The sequence below is a fragment of the Elephas maximus genome, chromosome 25 (genome assembly GCF_024166365.1).
Source record: "Elephas maximus indicus isolate mEleMax1 chromosome 25, mEleMax1 primary haplotype, whole genome shotgun sequence".
NCBI lineage: Eukaryota > Metazoa > Chordata > Mammalia > Proboscidea > Elephantidae > Elephas > Elephas maximus.
This window is the reverse complement of record NC_064843.1, coordinates 53,542,194-53,564,463: the sequence shown is the minus strand read 5'-3', so window position 1 is coordinate 53,564,463 and position 22,270 is coordinate 53,542,194. Positions and strand designations below refer to the sequence as shown.

General features: G+C 39.1%; 1 protein-coding gene across 1 annotated transcript in view; it reads left to right on the top strand.

Annotated features, from left to right (window-relative positions):
• Positions 1-22,270, top strand: part of SEL1L2 (SEL1L2 adaptor subunit of ERAD E3 ligase) — an 89,039-nt gene that overhangs the window by 5,346 nt on the left and 61,423 nt on the right. The window contains exons 2-3 of the mRNA XM_049868971.1: positions 8,934-9,036; positions 18,258-18,420. Coding sequence (XP_049724928.1) covers positions 8,987-9,036; positions 18,258-18,420 — 213 coding nt within the window. The 5' untranslated portion in view covers positions 8,934-8,986. The remainder of the gene's footprint in view (positions 1-8,933; positions 9,037-18,257; positions 18,421-22,270) is intronic.

Here is a 22,270-nt window from a genome sequence, read left to right as displayed (position 1 = left end):
GGATTCGAACTGCTGACCCTTTGGTTAGCAGCCATAGCAAAGCAGGCTGAGAGTATCAAGAAATTTTAATCCCATGCTTCCCAAAACAGGTTTGGGGAAATATTTAACCATATGATAGAATAAACATCCTGCAACAGCCTGGGCACCAAATTTACTCAAAGGTAATAAGGGAAAATAAGTAACAGCAAATAATTGACAATATTTTCATTTTAGAATTAACAGCTAAAATAGATTCGAAAATTCACATTTTGAATTATCAAACCTAAGACTATCAAGAAATGGCTTGCAGTCCTCCAGACCTCACAGGGAGTGTACATGCATTCATCACTGCCTATTAAAAGTACTTCCAAGGACCTTCAAGAAGTCCTGTCTTATAATAACCATAACATTCACTCATCAAGATTTGCATAAATTAGCAAATGTGTCCTTCTGACAAGAAGTAAATATAGAAAAGTGATCACTGCTAATAAAAGCAGTAGATAGAATTTGAGAACAAAGGGATTCCAGAGGAGGGAGAAATTAGTTTTGAGGCTATACAGGTTCTTATGGATTCTGGTCTCTAATTGTTTTTTGTTTGTTTGTTTGTTTGTTTTCTAATGGGAATCTTGCTTTGACAATTTGATTTTTTTTTAAACTAGTACTTTAAGGGTATTTTTTCACCCTTACTCCCCACCTCCCCAAAGACTAGTTCACTGCCCAGTTAAAGAGTTGACTCTAGATATGACATAGAAATGCTGACATGCTTAGTTACTTGAGTATGAGTTAGGGTCCTGGCAGAAAACACATGGTGCATATAAATTGGGCCATTTGAGAAAATTTAATAAAGGTACTATTTCTGAAGGTGTGGACAGGATGTAATGAAATTACAAAGCACCCTCCAGACTGGTAACAGCAATGGCATTACCACCCCTAGGCCTGAAGGATCACAATGGCTACTGGAATGCAGAGAAAGAAAATGAGAGATACATGGAGAGTGCTGTCCAACAGGAGCTGTGACCTTAGGTCGAGGAAAAAAGCTAGCCTGCAGCAACTCAGTAGCAAATGAAGGGATAAATACCCATACCTCACTCTCTTCCTACCGTTCATACCTCCTGCTGGTGCCTCTCAAACAAACCTTACCAGAAGCTGGAGGGGAAGGTAGTCCATTGATGTAGTTCACATGGGTTAGTGTCCAAGGCATGGAACAGGATGGAAAAGGATGGAAAGTGGATCTGGAGGGGTAACCAGAACACATCCAGCACAGCTGGATTTTAGACAAAGGAGAATGAATGCCATAAACTAAAAAGATGAAGGACTCTATGTGGCACACATAGTGATAGTAGGGTAAGTGATAGTGAATATCAAGAGGAAGAAAAAGAAAAACTAAAAAGCCAGAACCAAAGCATAGTTATTAAAAGTAAAATCATAGAATCTTAGAGTAAAATGGGAACTTAAGAGGTCATCTAGTCTAATACATTTCACCAGGTATTCCTGGCAGATGTTAACAGCTTCTACTCAAATACCTGTGACTAAGCTCACTACATCATACAAGGCAGCTCCTGACATTATTTAATACTTCTCTTTCTTATAAAGGTCTTACCTTATGTTAAACCAAAATCTCCTCCCAGCAGTGATCCTAGTGTTAGTGTTAAATTATGGCAGTTGGAGCTGGACATAGCAATCGTGGTATGGATTGTCCCACGTGGAGTACAGTGAAACCGTTGCTCTGCCTCACTGAATGTTGTGACTCCTGCATATTGTGTCTAAGATTATGGTAGTTGTTTTTTGGCACCAGCTCTCAGTGGTGACACATAATGGACTTACAGCCGATTGAAACCATTTCTCACCTAAAAGTACTCTTAGTCATCTAGTGCTGCTATAACAGAAATACCACAAGTGGATGGCTTTAACAAAGAGAAACGTATTTCCTCACGGTAAAGTAGGCTAAAAGTCCAAATTCAGGACGTCAGCTCCAGGAGAAGGCGTTCTCTCTCTGTTGGCCTTCTTGGCAGTATTTCCCCGGACTAGGAGCTTCTCTGCGCAGGGACTACGGGTCCAAAGGATGTGCTCTTCTGGCACTGCTTTCTTGGTGCTTTGAGGTCCGCGACTTCTACTTGCTTCCCTTTCCTTTTATCTCTTGTAGGATAAAGGGTGGTGCAGGCCGCACCCCAGGGAAACTCCCTTTACATTGGATCAGGGATGTGACCTTAGTAAGGGTGTTGAAATCCCACCTGAATCCTCTTTAACATAAAATTATAATCACAAAATGAAGGACAACCACACAATACATACATTTTTGGAGGGCATAATTCAATCCACGACAAGTTCTAAACCAGTTGTTATGAGTTTAATTGTGTCCTGATTCCAATCATCAGTAATTATCAGTGCATCTTGATTGCATGTTTGATCATGTCAACCAGCTGCTTCCTTCAGCCTCTCCCACCCCTCTAGGACCATGAGTGTAGTATGTCACAACCTTTCCCTCACCCCTCTGCTCCCACTCATTACTGCAAGGCTCCCAATTGTTTAAGGCCTCTCATAGGCACTGTCTTGTATCACTGTGTCCAAAACAACTGGACAGGTATCCTCAGGTGTGCATAATGATGCTCTTAATCAGCAAGACAAGGTTAAACTGTGCTTATTATTTTCTGTAGGGGAAGGTAAAGGAATATATCAGAGGCTTTTTAAACATATTTCAATCAGAAAATGGTCAAAATAAAGAGATAAGATTCATTTAATGGGAGAAATGACTTACATGAAACATTTCTCAAAAAAGGGGAATAAATGAGGCATTTATAAAAATAACCCATTGTTTAAAATACTTATAATAAATTACAATAGATTTATTTTAAAAAATCTATTTATGAACCTGTTTTTCAAAATTCTATCAATTGATATTTAACTTTGTGTTTATCATGTGGTTGTGCATGTTGTGTATCTCTAAAAGGCAGAATCTCATCGTGGTATGAGCACAGACTCTGGACTTCCTAGTACCAACTGTATGACCTTCTGCAGGTTATTTCACCTCCTCTCTCTTACTGCATCACTGCGTCTGTAAAATAGGAATGATAATAGTCCCTTCTTAGAGTCAGTGGTGTGTTGGGGGACAGCCCCAACAAGGGAAAGACCCTCGCTGTGCGTCCTGGCAGATAATCCGAAGAAGTGACACATAGCCCTTTCCAGATTCATACCTTCAGGGAAACTTACTGACACAGGCAAGCAGCTGCTTTCTCCAGTGGCAGCCGGCTGGAGTATTTTCCACAACCACCTAGCAGGGGACCCAAGCTTATATACCATTCCAGCTGGGACCAAGGCTCATCATTTTCTCCCACATCCTTGGGCAGCCAGTGTTCCCAGGAACTTCAGGTCCAGGCCCAGATGTTTTCCTTCTTGTTGCTAAGGCATTCCTCGGCCTTGGCCACTGGCCCAGTCACGCCACTCCTGGCCTTGTACCTTAGCCCGAGTCCATCCTGAATTCATCCCCAGCATGCTTCAGGGAAGAGCAAAGCTGACTCCATTAGGAAGGGGACGCATATAGCTGAAAGTATTACCCTACAGGTGTTAATGATTAAAGCACTCAACTGCTAACCAGAAGTTTGGTGACTCAAACACACCAGCAGCTCTAGAGGAGAAAAGACCTGATGCTCTGCTCCCAAGAAGCTGAGCTCTATGAAGAAGAACTCAGCATCAGGATGGAGGAAGACTCATTAACAACCTGTGACATGCAGATGACACAGTCCTGCTTGCTGAAAGTGAAGAGGACTTGAAGCACTTACTGATGAAGATCAAAGACTACAAACTTCAGCATGGATTACACCTTACCTTAAAACCAATTGCCACTGAGTGGATTCTGATTCATAGCCACCCTATACGACAAAGTAGAACTGCCCCATAGAATTTCCACAGAGTGACTTTTTGGTTAGCAGCCGAGCTCTTAACCACTGCACCACCAGGGCCCCCCTCAACATAAAGAAAACAAAAATCATCACAACTGGAGCAATAAGTAACGTAATGATAAATGGAGAAAATATTGGAGTTGTCAAGGATTTCATTTTACTTGGCTCCACAATCAACATACATGGAAGCAGCAGTCAGGAAATCAAATGACATATTGCATTGGGCAAATCTGCTGCCAAAGACCTCTTTAAAGTATTAAAAAGCAAAGATGTCATTTTAAGAACTAAGGTGAGCCTGACCCAAGGCATGATATTTTCAATCACCTCATGTGCATGAGACAGCTTGACAATGATTAAGGAAGACCAGAGATGAATTGATGCCTTTAAATTACGGTGTTGGTGAAGGATATTGAATATGCGATGGACTTCTAGAAGAATGAACAAATCTGTCTTGGAAGAAGTACAGTCAGTATGTTCCTTAGATGTGAGGATAGCAAGACTTTGTCTCACTTACTTTGGACATATTATCTTTATTGTTGTTTTTAACACCTTCAAATTAGTTCTGACTCATAGTGACCCTATGTACAACAGAATGAAACTCTGCCGAGTCCTGTGTGGTCCCTGTGTTATCAGAAGGAACCAATCCCTGGGGAAGGGCATCATGTTTGGTAAAATAGAGGGTCAGTGAAAAAGAGAAAAACACTCAATAAGATGGATTGACACAGTGGCTGCAACAATGAGCTCAGGCATAGCAACAATTGTGCAGATGGCACAGGACTAGGAAACATTTTGTTCTGTCATGCATAGGGTTGCTATGAGTCAGGACTGACTTGATGGCACTTAACAATAATATACACACACATATAAAATGACCAAAAACCAAACCCGTTGTCATCGAGTCGATTTCAACTCATAGTGACCTTGTAGGATGGAGTAAAACCACCCCATAGGGTTTCCAAGGAGCAGCTGGTGGATTCAAACTGCCAAGGTTTCGGTTAGCAGCTGAGCTCTTAACCACTGTGCCACCAGAGCTCCAATATATATGTTATATACGTAATACTGTTTTTATTTTTCACTTGTTTTAGAAACCATAATTCTTTCTGCTAAATTGAGAGTTTAGACAGTTAATTATATCTTTGTAAATCAGATGCCTGCTATTTAATTTATTTAGTATATACTTGAAGAGGAAATATGTTTTCTACTTATAATACAATTTGTCTCTCATTTCCTAGTAATACCGCTAGAGGTATTTATGTTTGATAGCAATGATCTGGAGACAGTGAAATAATCTTGATTATTTAAATATCTGTGTTTTTATTCAAGTGCATTCGAGTTGATTGAATCTTTATCCCTCTAAGCCCTTTGCTGAGTCATTCTTTCTTGGATGGAATGTTATTTTTAGTAATGGGTCGTTATTCTCCTCCCTTGTTGTCTGGAATTGTATCTTCCTGGCACACATTAAGGGCAGATGTGATGAGCTCTTCTAATGCATTATTCAGAAAAGTGGAAGCTGAAGTTGGTTTATACGAAGTACAATAGAAATTAGATATGAAAGGATGCAGCGTCTGGGTAGGCAAGATTTTCTGCAGGGGAAAGACTTTCCCATTTTTATCTCTCACATTTATAAGATAGCCACTAATCTATCGAGAAGCTGAGTTTGGGTGCATCCCCTTCACAGGGGGAAGGCGCAGCTTGTCATCGCAGTTCTGACTGAGCGTCCCAGTTACATATGGAGTAATGATGACCAGAATGAGGAAGTCACAAAATGTCATACATAAACTCTATATGAATTATGAATAAAACCCTGACAAACACTGAAATATAAATTCATTTGAACGGAGCCCTTGTGCCATTTTAAATAATAATCTGACGCGTTTACTCTGCCTTTTTTAATTCCTGAGGCTCGCGTCAGCACTTTTCTCACTTATGATAGGTCACCTATGAGGCCAGAAAAACAGGTGTCCACTGGCTGCGCATTCAGAGGACTCTGGACTCATGAAGGTCCTCTATCTTAAGTCCATGACAGCCTCTTCAAACTGTTTCCTGACTGTCCTTTCCCCTGATTTGCCAAGTGTGAAATCATAAGAACGAAATTAAAGCGTCGTCAGGATACCTTTGTCTGATGATTGAGCCCTCTTTCTAGCCCCTGGATGATGCGAACTGTTAATGCACTCGATTATTAACCCAAAGATTGGAGGTTCGAGTCCACACAGAGATAGATGCCTTGGAAAAAAGGCCTGGTGATCTACTTCCAAAATTCAGTCGTTGAAAACCCTGTGAAGCACAGTGCTACTGTAATACACATGGGGTAGCTATGAATTGGAGTTGGCAACAACTGGTTTATAGTAAAGGACATTTGTATTTCAATACTTAGGAAAGCCAAAAAAGAATTTCAAAAAAAAAAAAAGTCAGCAATAGAAATATGTGGCGATAAATCATTTCTCATATGTATATGCATGCAGAGTTAACATTTCAAAATTTATTCTCATTCTTTGAAAGCATATTAATAGAAGCAATTACTATTCCAGGCACAAGCTAGTAGGTTTTTCCTGCTATTTTTTCCTCTTTAGTCATTAGGATAGATAACATATAACTAAAAGCAGAAATTAGTGCTAAATATATAAAATTGCTTGGATAACTTGAAGCCTTCAAGATAATTGTAAATTGGCTTTTAAGTTAAATTAAAATTCTTAATTTGAAAAAGAAAATGGAAAACTCTCATAGCTTGTCAGAAAGAAGAAAAACAGGGGCCACTTAAAGTTCTTTGTGGCCTTATTAATGAGGCATCAGATCCCTTAAAGCCTCTCCTTGGAAATGGCTTCAGGTTGTTGCCTAATCAGAGGTTTCACTGAGTGCTGTCATGAACTTGGAGAGGCACTGTGATGTTGTTGTGGGGGCAGGTGTTTCTAAGGCTGACTCTCCAACCTGTAACCTACAAACTTTTGAAGACTGTAAAGTATTGTATAGATGTTTGAAAAACATAATTATTATAGCAGGTGAAATTTCATTTCTTTATTTTCTTTAAATCCTGTAAAATCTGAGCCTGCCTCCCCCAACAAGGTAAATCATTATTGGTGCTCTCTCTGTGTGTCTTCTCAAAGGTCTTTGAAAGTTTCTCAGGGAGAGAGAAGGAGCCTTGGGCAGAGCAAATTCGAGTAGATTCCCACCTTCAACCCTAGATGCACTGTGGTCATCTCTGAGACGTCTATTGCCCATGTCCTCATGTTCTCTTGGAATCTGATGACTCTGAGGTTTATGGATCACACTTAGACTAAAGAGTCAGGGCTGAGAGCCTGGGGCCTAAGATCCTGCCTCTAGGGTGCTCTACACTTTTCTTCCTCTTCCTTCCTGTCTTTCGCTTACGGAACCTGCAAGAACCTTCCAGAACCAGCTAAATTATATCCCTTTCCCAGGCTGGGAACATCTGTCTCCCTCCTACTCTCAGGAACTCTTTTTACAGAAGCTAGGAAGAGGCAACCTCTGCTTTCTGACCTAAAGAAGCCCCTAAAGCTTGGGAATAATATAAAGGTTGAGGTGCTCTTCTTGAAATACAGAGGTAAAAAAAAAAAAAAAATAGCTTGAGCAAAATTCAAAGTATTGTACAGCTGTTGTGTAGGATTTTATCTTAGAAAATTAATAGAGAGATACTCAGGTTTGTAATACATAAGCTCTTTTAGTTTATCGCAAGGTAGTCATGGTAGGGCACCCAAGTAAGACCTCATAGCATTCATTTAGAACCAGAGATCAGAATTAACAATTACAATGTTAGTTCAATGGTTAGAATTCCCATCTTTAGACTTTGGGCTTTCAACTTTAATGAGAGGTCTCAGGAGGAAGGTTTAACCACATCTCAAACTCCGTGGAGGTCCTTTGTAGCTAGGTCAGCAGTGGTGGACAGAATCTCACTTTCATCTCTGCCTTCTCTCAGTGAATGAGCAGAAATTTAGGGTTTATACATGAATTTATCACCTTGGCTCCACACAACAAGGGCCAGTGTGACGTCAAAGACTAGTATATTATGTCTTTTCTTCAGAGTTAGAGACTAGCTGAATGACACACTTATTTCTTCAAGGTTAGAAATTAAGGAGGTTGTTTAAATTTATGTTACATTTTCTTGTATCACAGCATGCCAGGTCAAAGTGAACTTAGTTATTTATGTCCTTTACATATGCTTCTAGGTTTTTATGTCTAAGTTCAGAAGTTTTCTAAATAACTTTTTTGTGACTTACAGGTTACTAATGACTTACAGGTTACTAATGACTTACAGGTTACTAATGACTTACAGGTTACTAATGACTTACAGGTTAATGTTAGAGAGCCTCACAAAGGTAGACATATTTGTAAGTTCATATTATGAGTACACATTCATATGAATATTTTGAAAGCATAAGAGCGTCTTAAAACTTATGGGATTTGAGATCATTATAGAAATATACAGAACAATAGCTCTTTATACCAATACATCGTTTTTACATATGTTAAAACAAAAATCATATTAAGCCAATAATAGAAACTGAAGTTTATTTAATATAGTGCTATCGAGTCATTTCCGACTCATAGCGACCCTATGTTATTTAATATACGATTTGCAAATTGGGGTGACATTCTGATTAGGGAGTCAAAAATGTTCCAAAGATGAGAGAATTTCCAAAGATTCTTATACTTGATCTTATCAACATTGCCCTGTGAAGAGGGCCAGAACAGTGTTTATATAATAGCAATTTACCCTAAAACACACCTTCTAGTCTAACCCTGGAATTTCTGTTTTTCTAAACTGACTGCACACAGATAATTCTTTAAATGAATACAATGCCTAAGGCAAAATAGCCTTTACTAATTTATTTAAATCATTGTTCGACTCCAGGGTTACTTTTAGAAACCAATTTCTTCAAGGCTCGGGATTCAAAAGAACATCTCATGGCATTGGCCTGGGTGGGTCACCCCACCTCTATGGACTCCAGAAATCTGGCTTCCATGAGAATTAATACCCTGTTTCTCAAGTATAAAACATAAGAATAATGTTGCTCTGTTTATTTTCCCTTGTTTATCCACTTGCAGTAAAAAGCCAAGCAAAGAAAAATTTCACAGATGAAGGAGACCACCTATTTAAGATGGGCATCAGGATTCTCCAGCAGTCTAAAAGCCAAAAACAAAAAGCAAAGTACGTCCTCATCCAGTTACCTTACCCAAGCTACATTTCCAAGATGAGTAAAAAGGATAACCCAAAATTTAGTTTGTCATTAAAAGCTCATTGCAATAACATTTTCCCATAAGCTTTTGTTTTTCAAAGGCTTGAATGGTGTTTGAAAAGAATTCTACAAATTAGCTAGCTTAAACAAGCAGAAAAACTGCATATGAAATTGTGGTTCCTATACATTAAGTGAAGAATTAAGGCACTGATCTGAGAATTCAAGCAAAAACATTCTATTTTAGCTTTATTTATGAGATATTTCAAATGAAATAAAATGTGTTTTATTTGAATTAGAGTAGTTGCTGTTTTACAATGCATTTTTCTGCCTAACTGAGCATTTGTACAGCTCTGCATAGCTTTCAAAGCACTTTCATGTATGTGATTCCATTTTACTCTACAACAGTCTTGTGAGGTAAGTAGAGCTTCATTTTTTGCCTTTAAAAGTTGGGAACAGATATTCAAAGATGTTAAAGTGAGATGACCTTAGGTATACAGCTGGTAGGTCACTGAGCTGTGGCCACATATTCTCATTCCACATCCAATGTTTCTCTTTCCACTTGTCTGCCTTGCCCCAAGAGGCAGAAATATCTTCTCGCCCTCATTGAGAGGCACAACTTGAGGTCACCCCTCAAGGCTCTAATTAAAACCTTGGGACCAAATCCTAGCTCTACTATTTACTAGCTGTATGATCCTGGGCAAGTTACTTAACCTCTCTGCGCCCTGAATAATACAAATCAAGTTCTTAGAACAATGCCTAACATAGTAACCAAGGTATGTTATTTTTACCTCTAGTCCTCCAATTAGTAAGTAAAAAGTGTGGGGGAGAAGAAAGCAATGGTGCCTTGCACCAACGGTAGAAACAATAGGCCTGAACCCCCAACAAGGAGATATTCCTTGTGTTAGCACAGACTGGGCATGCCAGCCCTCAGAGAAGCATCCCAGGGCTGTGATAGCCAGCCCTAGACAGAGCAACAGCATAGTCTCTGAAGCCTTCAAGAAGAAGGTAAGAGCACAGAGGATGAAGGGGCATTCAACTATGACCCTGGGTACAACAACATCAACAATTTCCGTTTATCAAGCATCTACTTTGCGCTAGGTATGGTTCTAGGCACTTTATGTGTGTAATGTTATTCATTGCTCACATGATAGCCTGAGGCATTGCTGGTTATTGTTGTTAGGTGCCATCAAGTTGGTTCCAACTCATAGTGATGCTATATACAACAGAATGAAACACTGCTTGGTTCTGCGCCATCCTCACAATCGTTGCTGTATTCGAGCCCATTGTTACAGCCACTGTATCAATGCATCTCGTTGAGGGTCTTCCTCTGTTTCTCTGACCTTCTACTTTACCAGGCATGATGTCCTTCTCCAGGGACTGGTCTCTGTCAGGGCCAGATTTAGACATGTGAGGGCCCCAAGCATGATAATCTGTGGTGCCCCTTCCTCTGCTTACTCATGCATTCAAACAGGATATGTGAGTCATATATACATATGTGTGTGTATGTGTGTGTGTGTGTCTTAGCTATCCATGATGTAACTTCTTTTTAAATGTAACTATAATATTAGAGACTGAACACAAAAGTGGCATATTGATTTTAGTAGAATGAGATGAAATGGATTATAAAATTTTTATTGAATGCAAGGTACTGAGATTTTTACTGTGTACCACATTTTCTACAGAAAGAATATTCCACATATTCTACAACAAAGAAAATGAGTTAGTGAACTTAGTTGTTTCAACAATCAATGTAAAATTCTGTTGATCTCCCACAATGAAAATTTGACTTTTACCAGTTTTGCTTTAAACAGCCCATACTTCAATTTTGATGTTTATTTCATAATAAATACTATAATTATAAATGACCAAATGAAGTCATGAAAGAAAACTTAATGATCAGGAAACAAATAATACATCAAATTATTATATTTAATGTTAGATCTTTCATCTTTAATATAACTAAAAACATTTCTTTCTATTCTTTGCTCTTACAAATTCTTCAAGGATTTCATCAAAATTAAGCTGCCAAACAATATCTACTTCCATACAAAGTTAGAATAATGCACCGGGTCTTTCTTGAATCGTTGTACCCTGAGGGTTTTTGAGTCTCCTTAGGGGTGAAAATGAGCATTCGGTTGTGCAGTTTGTGATCATTAAAGTCAGAAATATGTGTAAATGCTATACAGTTAAAAAGTAACTTCATTGAATTCATTGCAATGGACGATTTACTGAATTCTCTGCCTTTTGCACGTCATCTGGGACTGGAGTTTCCATTGCTTGTTTACCAGGATGTGTGCAAGAGCATACCCTTGTGTTTGTATCACGGAAAAGAGCATTGCTGGCCCTCTTGGCTGGAGCTGCTACATCAGCAGACATGGTGGTACAAGATGGTTCTCTCAAAATGGATCAGAGGCCTGTTATCTATTAATATAATCTGTCCTTGCCTAGTAACCACTCATGTTGGATCCAATTGCATATAGGGTTAATGTAGCAAGAGTTAGACTTGACTGCCCACTTCCACCTCTTGTTTATTAGACAGAAATAGTATACTCCCAAGAACCTGCCGAGATAAGAACTTTGAGTTACACGGGAGGGGACCGTAGGAGACAGAAGTCAATGAAGGTGTTAAAGTTGTAGGGCCCTCATAGCTTAAACAACCTTGTGTGTGGGCACCTCTTGACCCTGTGTGAACTTTGTTTCTGGCCAGCACATTCTGATGGACTGTAGTTGATATCAGTTTCATTTACTGCCCTGACAGTTACCTTCCACTGCAGTGCTTACATTTCCTTGTGTCCTATCTGCGTAGCATCTATGGGTCATTGCTTTCCTGCCTCTGTTTTGTTGTTGTCCTAAGCATGTGCTTACCTTGTTTATTGGGTAATCTGTCCCTGGTCCCTCCTAATAACATGTCCAAACTACATGAGACTAAGTCTTGACATCCCTACTGCTAAGGAGCTTTCTGGCTGTACTTCTGAGACAAATTTTTTCTTACTTCTGGCAGTCCATAGTATATTCAGTATTCTTCACCAACATCATAATTCAAAGGCATCAATTCTTCTTCAGACTTCCTCATTCATTGTCCAGCTGTTGCATGCATATGAGGCAAATGAAAATATCATGGCTTGGGTCAGGTGCACCTCAGTATTTAAAGTGATCCCTTTGCTTTTTAACACTTTAAAGAGGTCTTTTGCAGCAGATTTTCTAAATGCAATACGTTGTTTGATTTCTTGACTGCTGCTTCCATGGGCGTTGATTGTGGATCCAAGCAAAATGAAATCTTTGACAACTTGAATATCTTCTCTGTTTATGACAGTGTTGATTAGGATTTTTTTTTTTTTATGTTGAGGTATAAATCCATACAGAAAGCTATAGTCTTTGGTCTTCATGAGTAAGTGCTTCAAGTCCTCTTCACTTAAAGCAAGCAAGGTTGTGTTCATCTGCACATCTCAGAACGTTGAGTCTTCCTCCAATCATGATGCCACATTCTTCTTCATATAGTCCAGCTTCTCATATCATTTGCTCAGCATACAGATTGAACAAGTATGGTGAAAGATACAACCCTGACATACACCTTTCCTGATTTTAAAACATGCAGTATCCTCCTATCGTGCTTGAAAGATTGCCTCTTGGTCTATGTACAGGTTCCTCATGAGTACAATTGAGTGTTCTGAAATTCCTATTCTTCACAATGTTATTAATATTTTCTTATGATCCACACAGTTGAATGCCTTTGCATAGTCAATAAAACACACGTAAACATCTTTCTGGTATTCTCTGCTATCAGCCAACATCCATCTGACACCAGCAATGATATCCCTTGTTCCACGTCCTCTTCTGAATCAGGCTTGAATTCCTGGAGGTTCCCTGTCAATGTACTGCTGCAACCATTTTTTTAATTATCTTCAGCATAATTTTACCTGCATGTGATATTAATGATATTGTTAGACAATTGTATATTCTGTTGGACCACCTTTCTTTGGAATGGGCACAAATATGTATCTCTTCCAGTCATTGCCCAGGCAGCTATGTTCCAAATTTCTTGGCATAGAAGAGTGAGCATTTCCAGTATTGCATCTGTTTGCTGAAAGATCTCAGTTGGTATTCTGTCAATTCCTGGAGCCTTGGTTTTTGCCAATGCCTTCACCACAGCTTAGACTTCTTCCTTCAGTACCATCAGTTCTTGATCATATGCTGCCTGCTGAAATGGTTGAACTTTGACCAATTCTTCTTGTTACAGTGACACCGTGTACTCCTTCCATCTCCTTTTGATGCTTCCTGTGTTGTTCAATATTTTGTCCATAGGATCCGTCAACATTGCAACTCGAGCCTTGAATTTCTTCCTCAGTTCTTTCAGCTTGAGAAATGTCAGGTGAGTTCTTCTCTTTTAGTTTTCTAATTCCAGGTCTTTCCATATTTCATTATAATACTTTACCTAGTCTTCTTGAGCCACCCTTTGAAATCTTCCATTCAGCTCTTTTATGTGATCATTTCTTCCATTGGCTTTAGCTACTGTACATTCAAGAGTCTCTTCTGACATCCATTTTGGTCTTTTCTTTCTTTTTAATATTTTGGTTTCTTTATGTATGATGTCCTTGATGTCATTGCCACAACTCATCTGGTCTTCAGTGTTCAGTGTTCAATGAGTCAAATCTGTTCTTGAGCTGTCTCTAAATGCAGGTGAGATATACTCAAGGTCGCACTTTGGCTCTTGTGGACTTGTTTTAATTTTCTTTACCTTCAACTTGAACTTGCATATGAGCAATTGATGGCCTATTTCACAGTCAGCCCCTGGCCTTGTTCTCCATCATCTCTTTCCACAGATATAGTCAATTTGATTTGTGTATATTCCATTTGGCAAAGTCTATGTGTAGTAGCTGTTTTTGTTGTAGACAAAAGATATTTCCAATGAATAGTTTGTTGGTTTTGCAAAAGTATATCGTGCGATCTCTGTTGTGGTTTCTATCACCAAGGTGTTATTGTCCAACTATTGATCCTTCTTCTTTGTTTCCAGCTTTAACATTCCAACAACCAGTAATTATCAATGCATCTTGATTGCATGTTTGATCAATTTCAGACTTCAGAAATTGGTAAAAATCTTCAATTTTCTCACATTTGCCATTAGTGGTTGGTGTTTAAATTTGAATAACAGTTGCATTAACTGGTCTTCCTTGTAGGCATATGGATATTATCCTATTTCAAGATCTACCCTGAAAGTACAGCATTGTACTTCAGGACAGATCTTGAAATGTTCTCTTTGACAATAAATATGATGCTGTTCTTCCTTAGTTTGTTATTCTCAGCATAGTAGACCGTGTGATTGTCCAATTCAAAATGGCCAATACCAGTCTATTTCAGCTCACTAATGCCTAGGATCTCTATATTCAAGCATTCCATTTCATTTTTGACAACTTCCAATTTTCCTAGATTCATACATAGTACATTCCATGTTCCAATTATTAATGGATGTTTGTAGCTGTTTCTTCTCATTTTGAGTTGTGCCACTTCAGCAAATGAAGGTCTTGAGAGCTTTCCTCCATCTGTATAGTTAAGATCGACTCTAATTTGAGGAGGCAGCCCTTTCTCAGTCATATTTTGAGGGACTTCCAACATGAGAGGCTCATCTTCCAGCACTATATCAGACAATGTTCCACTGCTTTTCATAAGGACTTCACTGGCCAATTGTTTTAGACGTCCTTCTTCCTAGCCTATCCTATTCTGAAAGCTCTGCTGAAACCTGACCACCATGGGTGACCCTGCTGGTATTTGAAATAATAGCCTCCAGTGTCATAATAACATGCAAACCCACCACAGTACAACAAACTGATAGATGAGTGGTGGGAGACATGAATTATTATCCCCAAATTGCAGAGGAGGAAATGAAGGGTCAAACGATTCTTCACTTTTTCCGAGAAGAAAGAAGTGAGGGAGCTAGTATTCAAATCCAGAACATTCTTATTCCATAAACTAGACTATTTCCACTAAACTGTGAGGAAAAGTGGGTTGGGGGATGAGTACCCAGAGAAATTCAAACCAACTTCCTCTCTCTTGGGGAAGTGGAATTAGAAGTTCTTTATAAGAGCCAAGGAAACCAAAACAACAAAACCTGGGTCTTCTGCTGTGCATCCCTGGGGATCATCATGATGAGGTTGGGGTTAAATCAGACCTGAAAAATACAATTCAGTCTGATAGGGAGGTTGGCTCACTAAGGCACTCACTGTGTGGATGAGTACGAATAGGCATTCTCAACCAGCCTCTCTAGATTAGAGAACAATGGAGAAAAGGGGCTGGTCCCTGAGATTTCAGACTAGCTCTACCTACAACAGGGAAACTCAAGGAGATGAAGAGCCTACTGGGTGTGCCCCATCAAGTCCAGGGAATTCTGGATTCGGTCTGATGGATTGAGATCGTTCTTAAGAAGGTTCCAAGTAACTCTGCTTAAGCTGTAAAGAAAGCCTTCCTCTTTGATTCAAAAAACAGGAAGAAAACTCAGCCCGGGCAGCAGACCACTCAGCAGTACAGGTGCCCTTATGCCTACTTAGGTGTCATTCAATCCCAGGCTATTCTTGTCTAGCCTATCCTGCTGCAGTCCTTGAGGATGACAGAAGAGCACTCCTTTTTGCAGCAGCATGGATACATCAGAGGGTCCGTACAGCTGAATCTTCTGATCCTTCTGAGTTTGTAGCAACAAATCTGCTCATATCAGGAGATGCCAGGAGTTTGTGGGCAAGCTGGGCAAAGCCCCTTGTGTTATGAGGCTGGCCCATTCTACCCTTAAGCCAGGCATACCTGTAGAGCCATAGCCAAGATTCTGGTCAGGGAGAGAAAAATGAATGCACGACTTACTGACCAAAGGGAAATCATTTCATTCCCATTCATTCCTCTGTTCTACCCCTCCTTGCTCGCCACTTCCCAAGGTTGGGGTGGCATTGATAGAGGTATACTAGTCCTTTTGGCTCATCCATGCCCAGGTCCAGACCCAATTCATTCATTCATTCAGCCTCTTCTTACACATGAGTGAGAAAAATTTTTGAACAAATCAATGCTGTTAAAAGATCAGATGGAAAAAAAATAAATAAAAAGACCAGATGGTATGTAAGCGTATGTCTGGGAGATGCAAACTTGTCTGAGGGAGCCAGGAAGCCTCAGTGAAAGTCAGAATTGGTCCTCCATTAAGAATCACTTCCCTTCAGCAAAGAGGCTTTGGAGATAAGCTACTGCCCTACACCAAGTTACTGATGTGCCCAGTAGAAGCATTTAGCCCCCTTCCCACATAGCACTCACCTTAGCATCTAACGCCAGATCCTTTAGAGATGATCAAAATACCTAACTGAACTTTCTTTTTGGGATCTGTCCTTGTTGACCAGTTTCTCCAATGTTTTTCCCTCATGGGGACTGCAGCCCAGACCTTAACCCAACCTAATCTACCAGCCCCTATCTCCAGTCGCAGAACCTGTTTATAATATCCTTTATATCAGCTTAGACTTTTCTGACAGAGGATGCAGGTGCCCACCCCACATTTGAAATCAAAGACACTTAGAAGGATTTGTCTTACAGCCTGTTGCTGCCCCATGGGACCAGTGACTGGATATACTGCTTGCTCCCGCAGCCCAGCTCAAGCTTCTGTGCCTTGGTTCTTGTTGGTTCCTTTCTTGGCCCAGCAAGCTATGTAGCTGCACCAGCAGTCATGTGACAGAAGGGCTCAATGGAGCCTGTATCCTAAGGTCAGGCTCATTTCTAGATGCCTATCCCATTGAGCTTTGAGACCTTCTTTTTGTTTGCCTCTGGCCCCAACTCTGAGCTTGCTTGCTTTGACCATGGTTAATTTCTTGCTTGACCTCCTCATTTCCAGCCCTTCAATTTTTTTATTCCACCGGAGCACAGACCCTTTGTTTTGCCATCTAAGACTCTAATGCGTAATTGGATGTCTCTCAGACTGGGGCCCTTTCTTGCTCATCCTTTGTCCAAGAGCATCTTATTTTAGCTTCAGCATGCAGAGGAGGTACATAAAGCTGAGTCTCCTGACCCTTCTCAGTTGGTAGCAGTGGTAGACTTGTGTATTCTTCTCTGTATTTAAGTCAAGGTCACAGGTGGAGGTTAATGTTTTCTGGTCTTGTTGGTTCCAAAAAGGAAGTTATAAGAGTAAAAATAAATTTTTACAAAAATAATTTTTACAAAAGCACTTTCTGTCTCTGACACATGTTTTGACCTTGTGAGGCTCTCCATCACTGCTTATTATACAGATCAGGTCCAGGTGACTTCTGACTGGAAATCGGAACATGCAGTGTAAGTTACACCTACGGCATCTATTTTTGTACTCACTTAGCTTTCACACTGTTTACCACCTAACTCTATGAGAACAATTACCACACTATAAAACTTTAGAATCTATGCAACAGTCTTAAGATAATAATAATAACAGTTAATTTTATTATTTATGAAATAATAGCAGCTTATTTTATACCAGGCACTATGCCATGCACTTCAAACATGAATTATCTCATTCAGTCTTCAAAGCAATCTTGTGAAGTAGGTGCTATTATTATCCTCATTTTACACACGAGAAAGACACAGAGAAGTTAAGTAACTTGCCTGACATTTCCAAACCTGTAAGTGATGTAGTCAAGATTTGAACCCAGGCAGTCAGACTCTAGAGCCCTAACCATTATGGTTTTGTTTGGTTATCGTTTTCTCAAACAGACTTGCTTTTTGTGCTGAAGAATGTGTTCTGTTTTAGAAAACTACTTTGGATTATGAAGAGACTTTCATTTTTATGATAGTAACTTCCTGGATATGACATTACAATTGTAATTATTTCAGAATTCACTTATAAAGTGTTCGAATAAACAAATATTCATAAATAATGGGGATGGCTATGGGAGAGATCGCTATTTCAGGACAAGTACCTGAATTTTTCACTTCACTTGGTGTCTAAGCTTGAAGTGTGATGTATCCCGTATCTTTCTCCTTTTTTAATAATTTACCATGTATCAGATATATTTGAAATGATAATTTTAGACTGATCTAGGAACCAACAAAACCTACTGGTTAGAGATGTGATGAGAACTTCAGCTGACCTGTTTTGTTAGCAGCAATGACAACTGGGTTCTACTCGTCAGAGAGAGGTAGTGTGAGGGAGGGAACAGAAATGTTCATTTTTGAAAATAAAACTTCTACCTTCATGTTCTTGAAACAGAGCCTACTTATTCTTTGCCAAAGCAGCTGACATGGGAAACTTGAAAGCTATGGAGAAAATGGCTGATGCTTTGCTATTTGGAAATTTTGGCACGCAAAACATAACAGCAGCTATCCAATTATATGAGTCCTTGGCTAAAGAAGGATCATATAAAGCCCAAAACGTGAGTCTTGAAAGGAAAATGAAACCTTAAATAGCTACATCCTGAAATAACTACAGACAAATAACATGTGAAAGGAGTTAAACAATAGTATTCCCACTCTAACGTGTGACCCCAGGCCCACATAATTTCTTTCTAAACTAGTGAACATGTGCCTTATTTTTCAGTGTGTGTATCAATTTATTCATTAAGTCCACAACTGTTTCTTGGATACCTACTATGGGTTAAAAACATAATCTAGGTTGATAGGGAGAAAAATATTAATAGGTCAAAGTCCTTACAGGTAATCTGAAATGTAAACAAATCATTGCAGCACAGATTTTAGGCACAGAAGAGGGCCTAACTGGCTTTGCCTGGGGCAAGTAGGGAAGGCTTCAAGGAAGAAGTGGCATTTCCACTCAGTCTAAAATATCGGATAAAGGCAACATCAAAGATTTTATTTGTCTGTATTTAAATAAAACCCTGTGGGTCAGTTCCACTCTGTCCTATAGGGTTATTATGAATTGGAATCGACTCAACAGCGATGGGTTTTAACAGGTATTTAAATAAATCATTTGCTACAAGGTAAAAATATTACTCCCAGAAAAGAAACTCTAACATGACTGGTACATGAAACCCATGGATTTTAGAACTAAAGTAGGAGTTTCACTCCACATATTCCCATTCATGTGGTTTTATTTGCATGGCCACAGACCACCCTCTAATCCTAGTTAATGGATCATAAATTGCTAGCCACTGGTTTTAAGGAGAATCAGGTGGAGAATGTAATCCCAGTGCCGAGAGGAACAACTCTGAATGCATAACTAACCTGGTGCCATCAAGGCAATTCTGACTCATGGCAACCACGTGTGTTACAGCGTAGACCTGCTCCATAGGGTTTTCTTGGCTGTAATCTTTATGGAATCAGATCACCAGGCCTTTCTTCCATGGAGCGGCTGCATGGGTTTGAACCACCAACCCTTAGGTTAGTAGTTGAGTACAAAATGTCTGCAACATGATTACTGGTCATGTATTGGCACAGCTGTCTTCGTACAGAAAGGCAGGCATTGTTGGGACAGTTTTGATATTAAAAAATATGTATTTAACTTGGATACATGTACTTATTTGGTTACAGAGTTCAAAAATAGTTTTACTATGAATTATAAGAAAATCCTTTCTTTACGTATGTTGTTCCATCAAATCAGCTCCTACTCACGGCGACCCCATGTATAACAGAAGAAAATGTTGCCCAGTCCTACACCACCTCCATGATCGTTGGTATGTTTGAGTTCATTGTTGTGGCCATTATGTCAGTTCCCCTCATCAAGGGTTTCCCTTGCCTTTACTGGCCTTCCGCTTTACCAAACATAATGTTCTTCTCCAGCGATAGATCCCTTCTGATAATATGTCCAAAATAAGCTAGTTGAAGTCTCAGACAATATTCTGTGATCCATAGGGTTTTGATTGGCTAATTTTCAGAAATAGATGGCCAGGCTTTTTTCCTACTCTGTTTTAGTCTGAAAGCTCCACTGAAACCTGTCCACCATGGGTGACCCTGCTGATATTTGAAATACTAGTGACATAGCTTCCAGCATCATAGCAACACACAAACCATCACAGTACAACAAACTGACAAATGGGTGGTGCCTATTATATATAACTATGATCATATATAAAGGAGAAAGGATATGAGTGAGTAAATGTTTTACCATAGTTTGTGATTATAGAATAATTCTATCTCAAAACCAAAGATTCCACATAATTCTTTATTTATTTCAGATTTGAATTATAGACGCGTTTCTCAGAGGGACTATAGTTATTAGCACCGAGCTACTACTGAAAAAATCATTTTTAGTAAGAACCTAGTGATCATTTTCCTAATTCTAGGGTTACCTGTGTAGAGCATTTTCTCTTGATGTGAATGTTCTTCGTATTAAGAGTACAGACGGTATCTGAGTTGTTCATTAGGGTTGATTCACACTTTGATATGCAATCTGAGCTAAAAGTAATGATCACAGATGCTTTCAAGCCTTGTACGATAATTAAAGGAGAATTGCTTAATCTTTTTTCTCCTTTAATAATAATTCCTTATATAAAAGGCAAAAGGAGACTACTTAATTTTTAAATTGTTATTATGAAACCTCAGTAATTTGCTTTAAAATATAATAAAACATTGTTTACACGTAACTCTTTACATTCAAATCCTAGCTACTATTAAAAAAAAAAAAAGTTGCCATGAAGTCAATTCCAACTCATACGGATTCTGACTCATAGCAACCTTATAAGGAACTCTGGTGGCACAGTGGTTAAGCATTCAGCTACTAACCAAAAGGTCAGCAGTTCGAACCCACCAGGTGCTCCTTGGAAACTTTATGGGGCAGTTCTACTCTGTCCTATAGGGTCATCATGAGTCAGACTATATGTCAGAAAACTACTGTAACACTTCCTTAAAAGCCATAGCACAATGGTTAAGTACAGAATTAAGTCTTATTAAAAAATCTAACATGCAGGGCTTGACCTTTAAAAACTACAGGCAGTATCATTGATCCCATCACTATTATGTAGTTTCTCTTTCAACTCACAGCATTTCTTTTCTGGATTAAGATTTAGTCACTCTATAATCCATCTCATTTCATCTCACCTTTATATCTGGAAGAGACCAAATACTAAAAATTGATTATTGTAAAGTTATTAGGTAGCAATGCCCAAGTGAAAAGGAATAGGACAACACTGACTAGAATCAATATATTTATTACATGACAGCCCATAATGTCTTTTGACTTCTCTAGTTCCCTGCTATGCTTTAAGCAGAGTAAACAACAAAATGGAAGTTGAGACCTCCAGAGAATTAATTCAAAATCACTCATAGTTATTTTTCTGCTAAACAGAAAGGAAGCATGCCCAAATCATGATTTTCCATTCTTACTTCCTAGAATGAGCTTTATACAGAGGAAACTTCCCCACCCCAGTCACAGAATGGAAGTTTAACAACAAATTCATGGCCTTACAAATTTCTCCAGAAGTATCAGGTCAAAAAGTGTGCTAGGCTGTGCACAAAATGATACATGGTTGGTGAAAGCATCTTAAAATACAAGCCCAACTGAATAGAAGAGTATCTTCATTTTCTTATATAAATGTCAATATATTTGTTTACGGACAAAGTTTGTACATAACCAAACCAGATTCTAAATTGAGGAGAATCCAAACTTGCCAAGAGTTGCAAGACTAACAGTCTAATATTGGCTGACTTAAGCAAAACTGAAATTTTTTGGTTTATGTGGCTGTGAAGTTCAAGTTGTAGCTGCCTTTCAGGTAAGCTGGATCCAGAGGCCAAAATGTTGACATCAGCACACAATTTCCTGGTCTTTTACTTTCCTTTTTTCCTGTGATGTCTTCATTTTGAGCAAACTAGCCTCATGTGAGGCAAAGATGGCCACCAAAAGCAACCCTAAATCGACTTAGCCTTACATCAGGAAGTGTCTGCAAAGAAAGCAGTTTCCTTTCCCAAGGATTTCACTAGAAGCCCTGGGTTAGATCACAAGCCCACTGTGAATCAATCACTGCATCTAAGAGAATAGTAATCTGTCTGGTTGAGTCTGGGCCATGTGACCACCTTCCCCCATTCATAAAGGAATGAGGAGTCTTACTGAACCAAATGGACTAAGAACGGATGGAGCATAGTTTTGCAAAAATATTCCAGGCAGACAAAAAAGCATACATTGTCTACATCTGCATATAAAATTAAAAATTTATATGGAAAGGCACCATAAACAAAATTAAAAAGCAAGTAAAAGACTGTAAAAAAAATTGCAAAAATTTTCAGTTATTCCATTTAGAAAAGTCTCTATTTTAAAAAATCCTACATTCTCTGAGT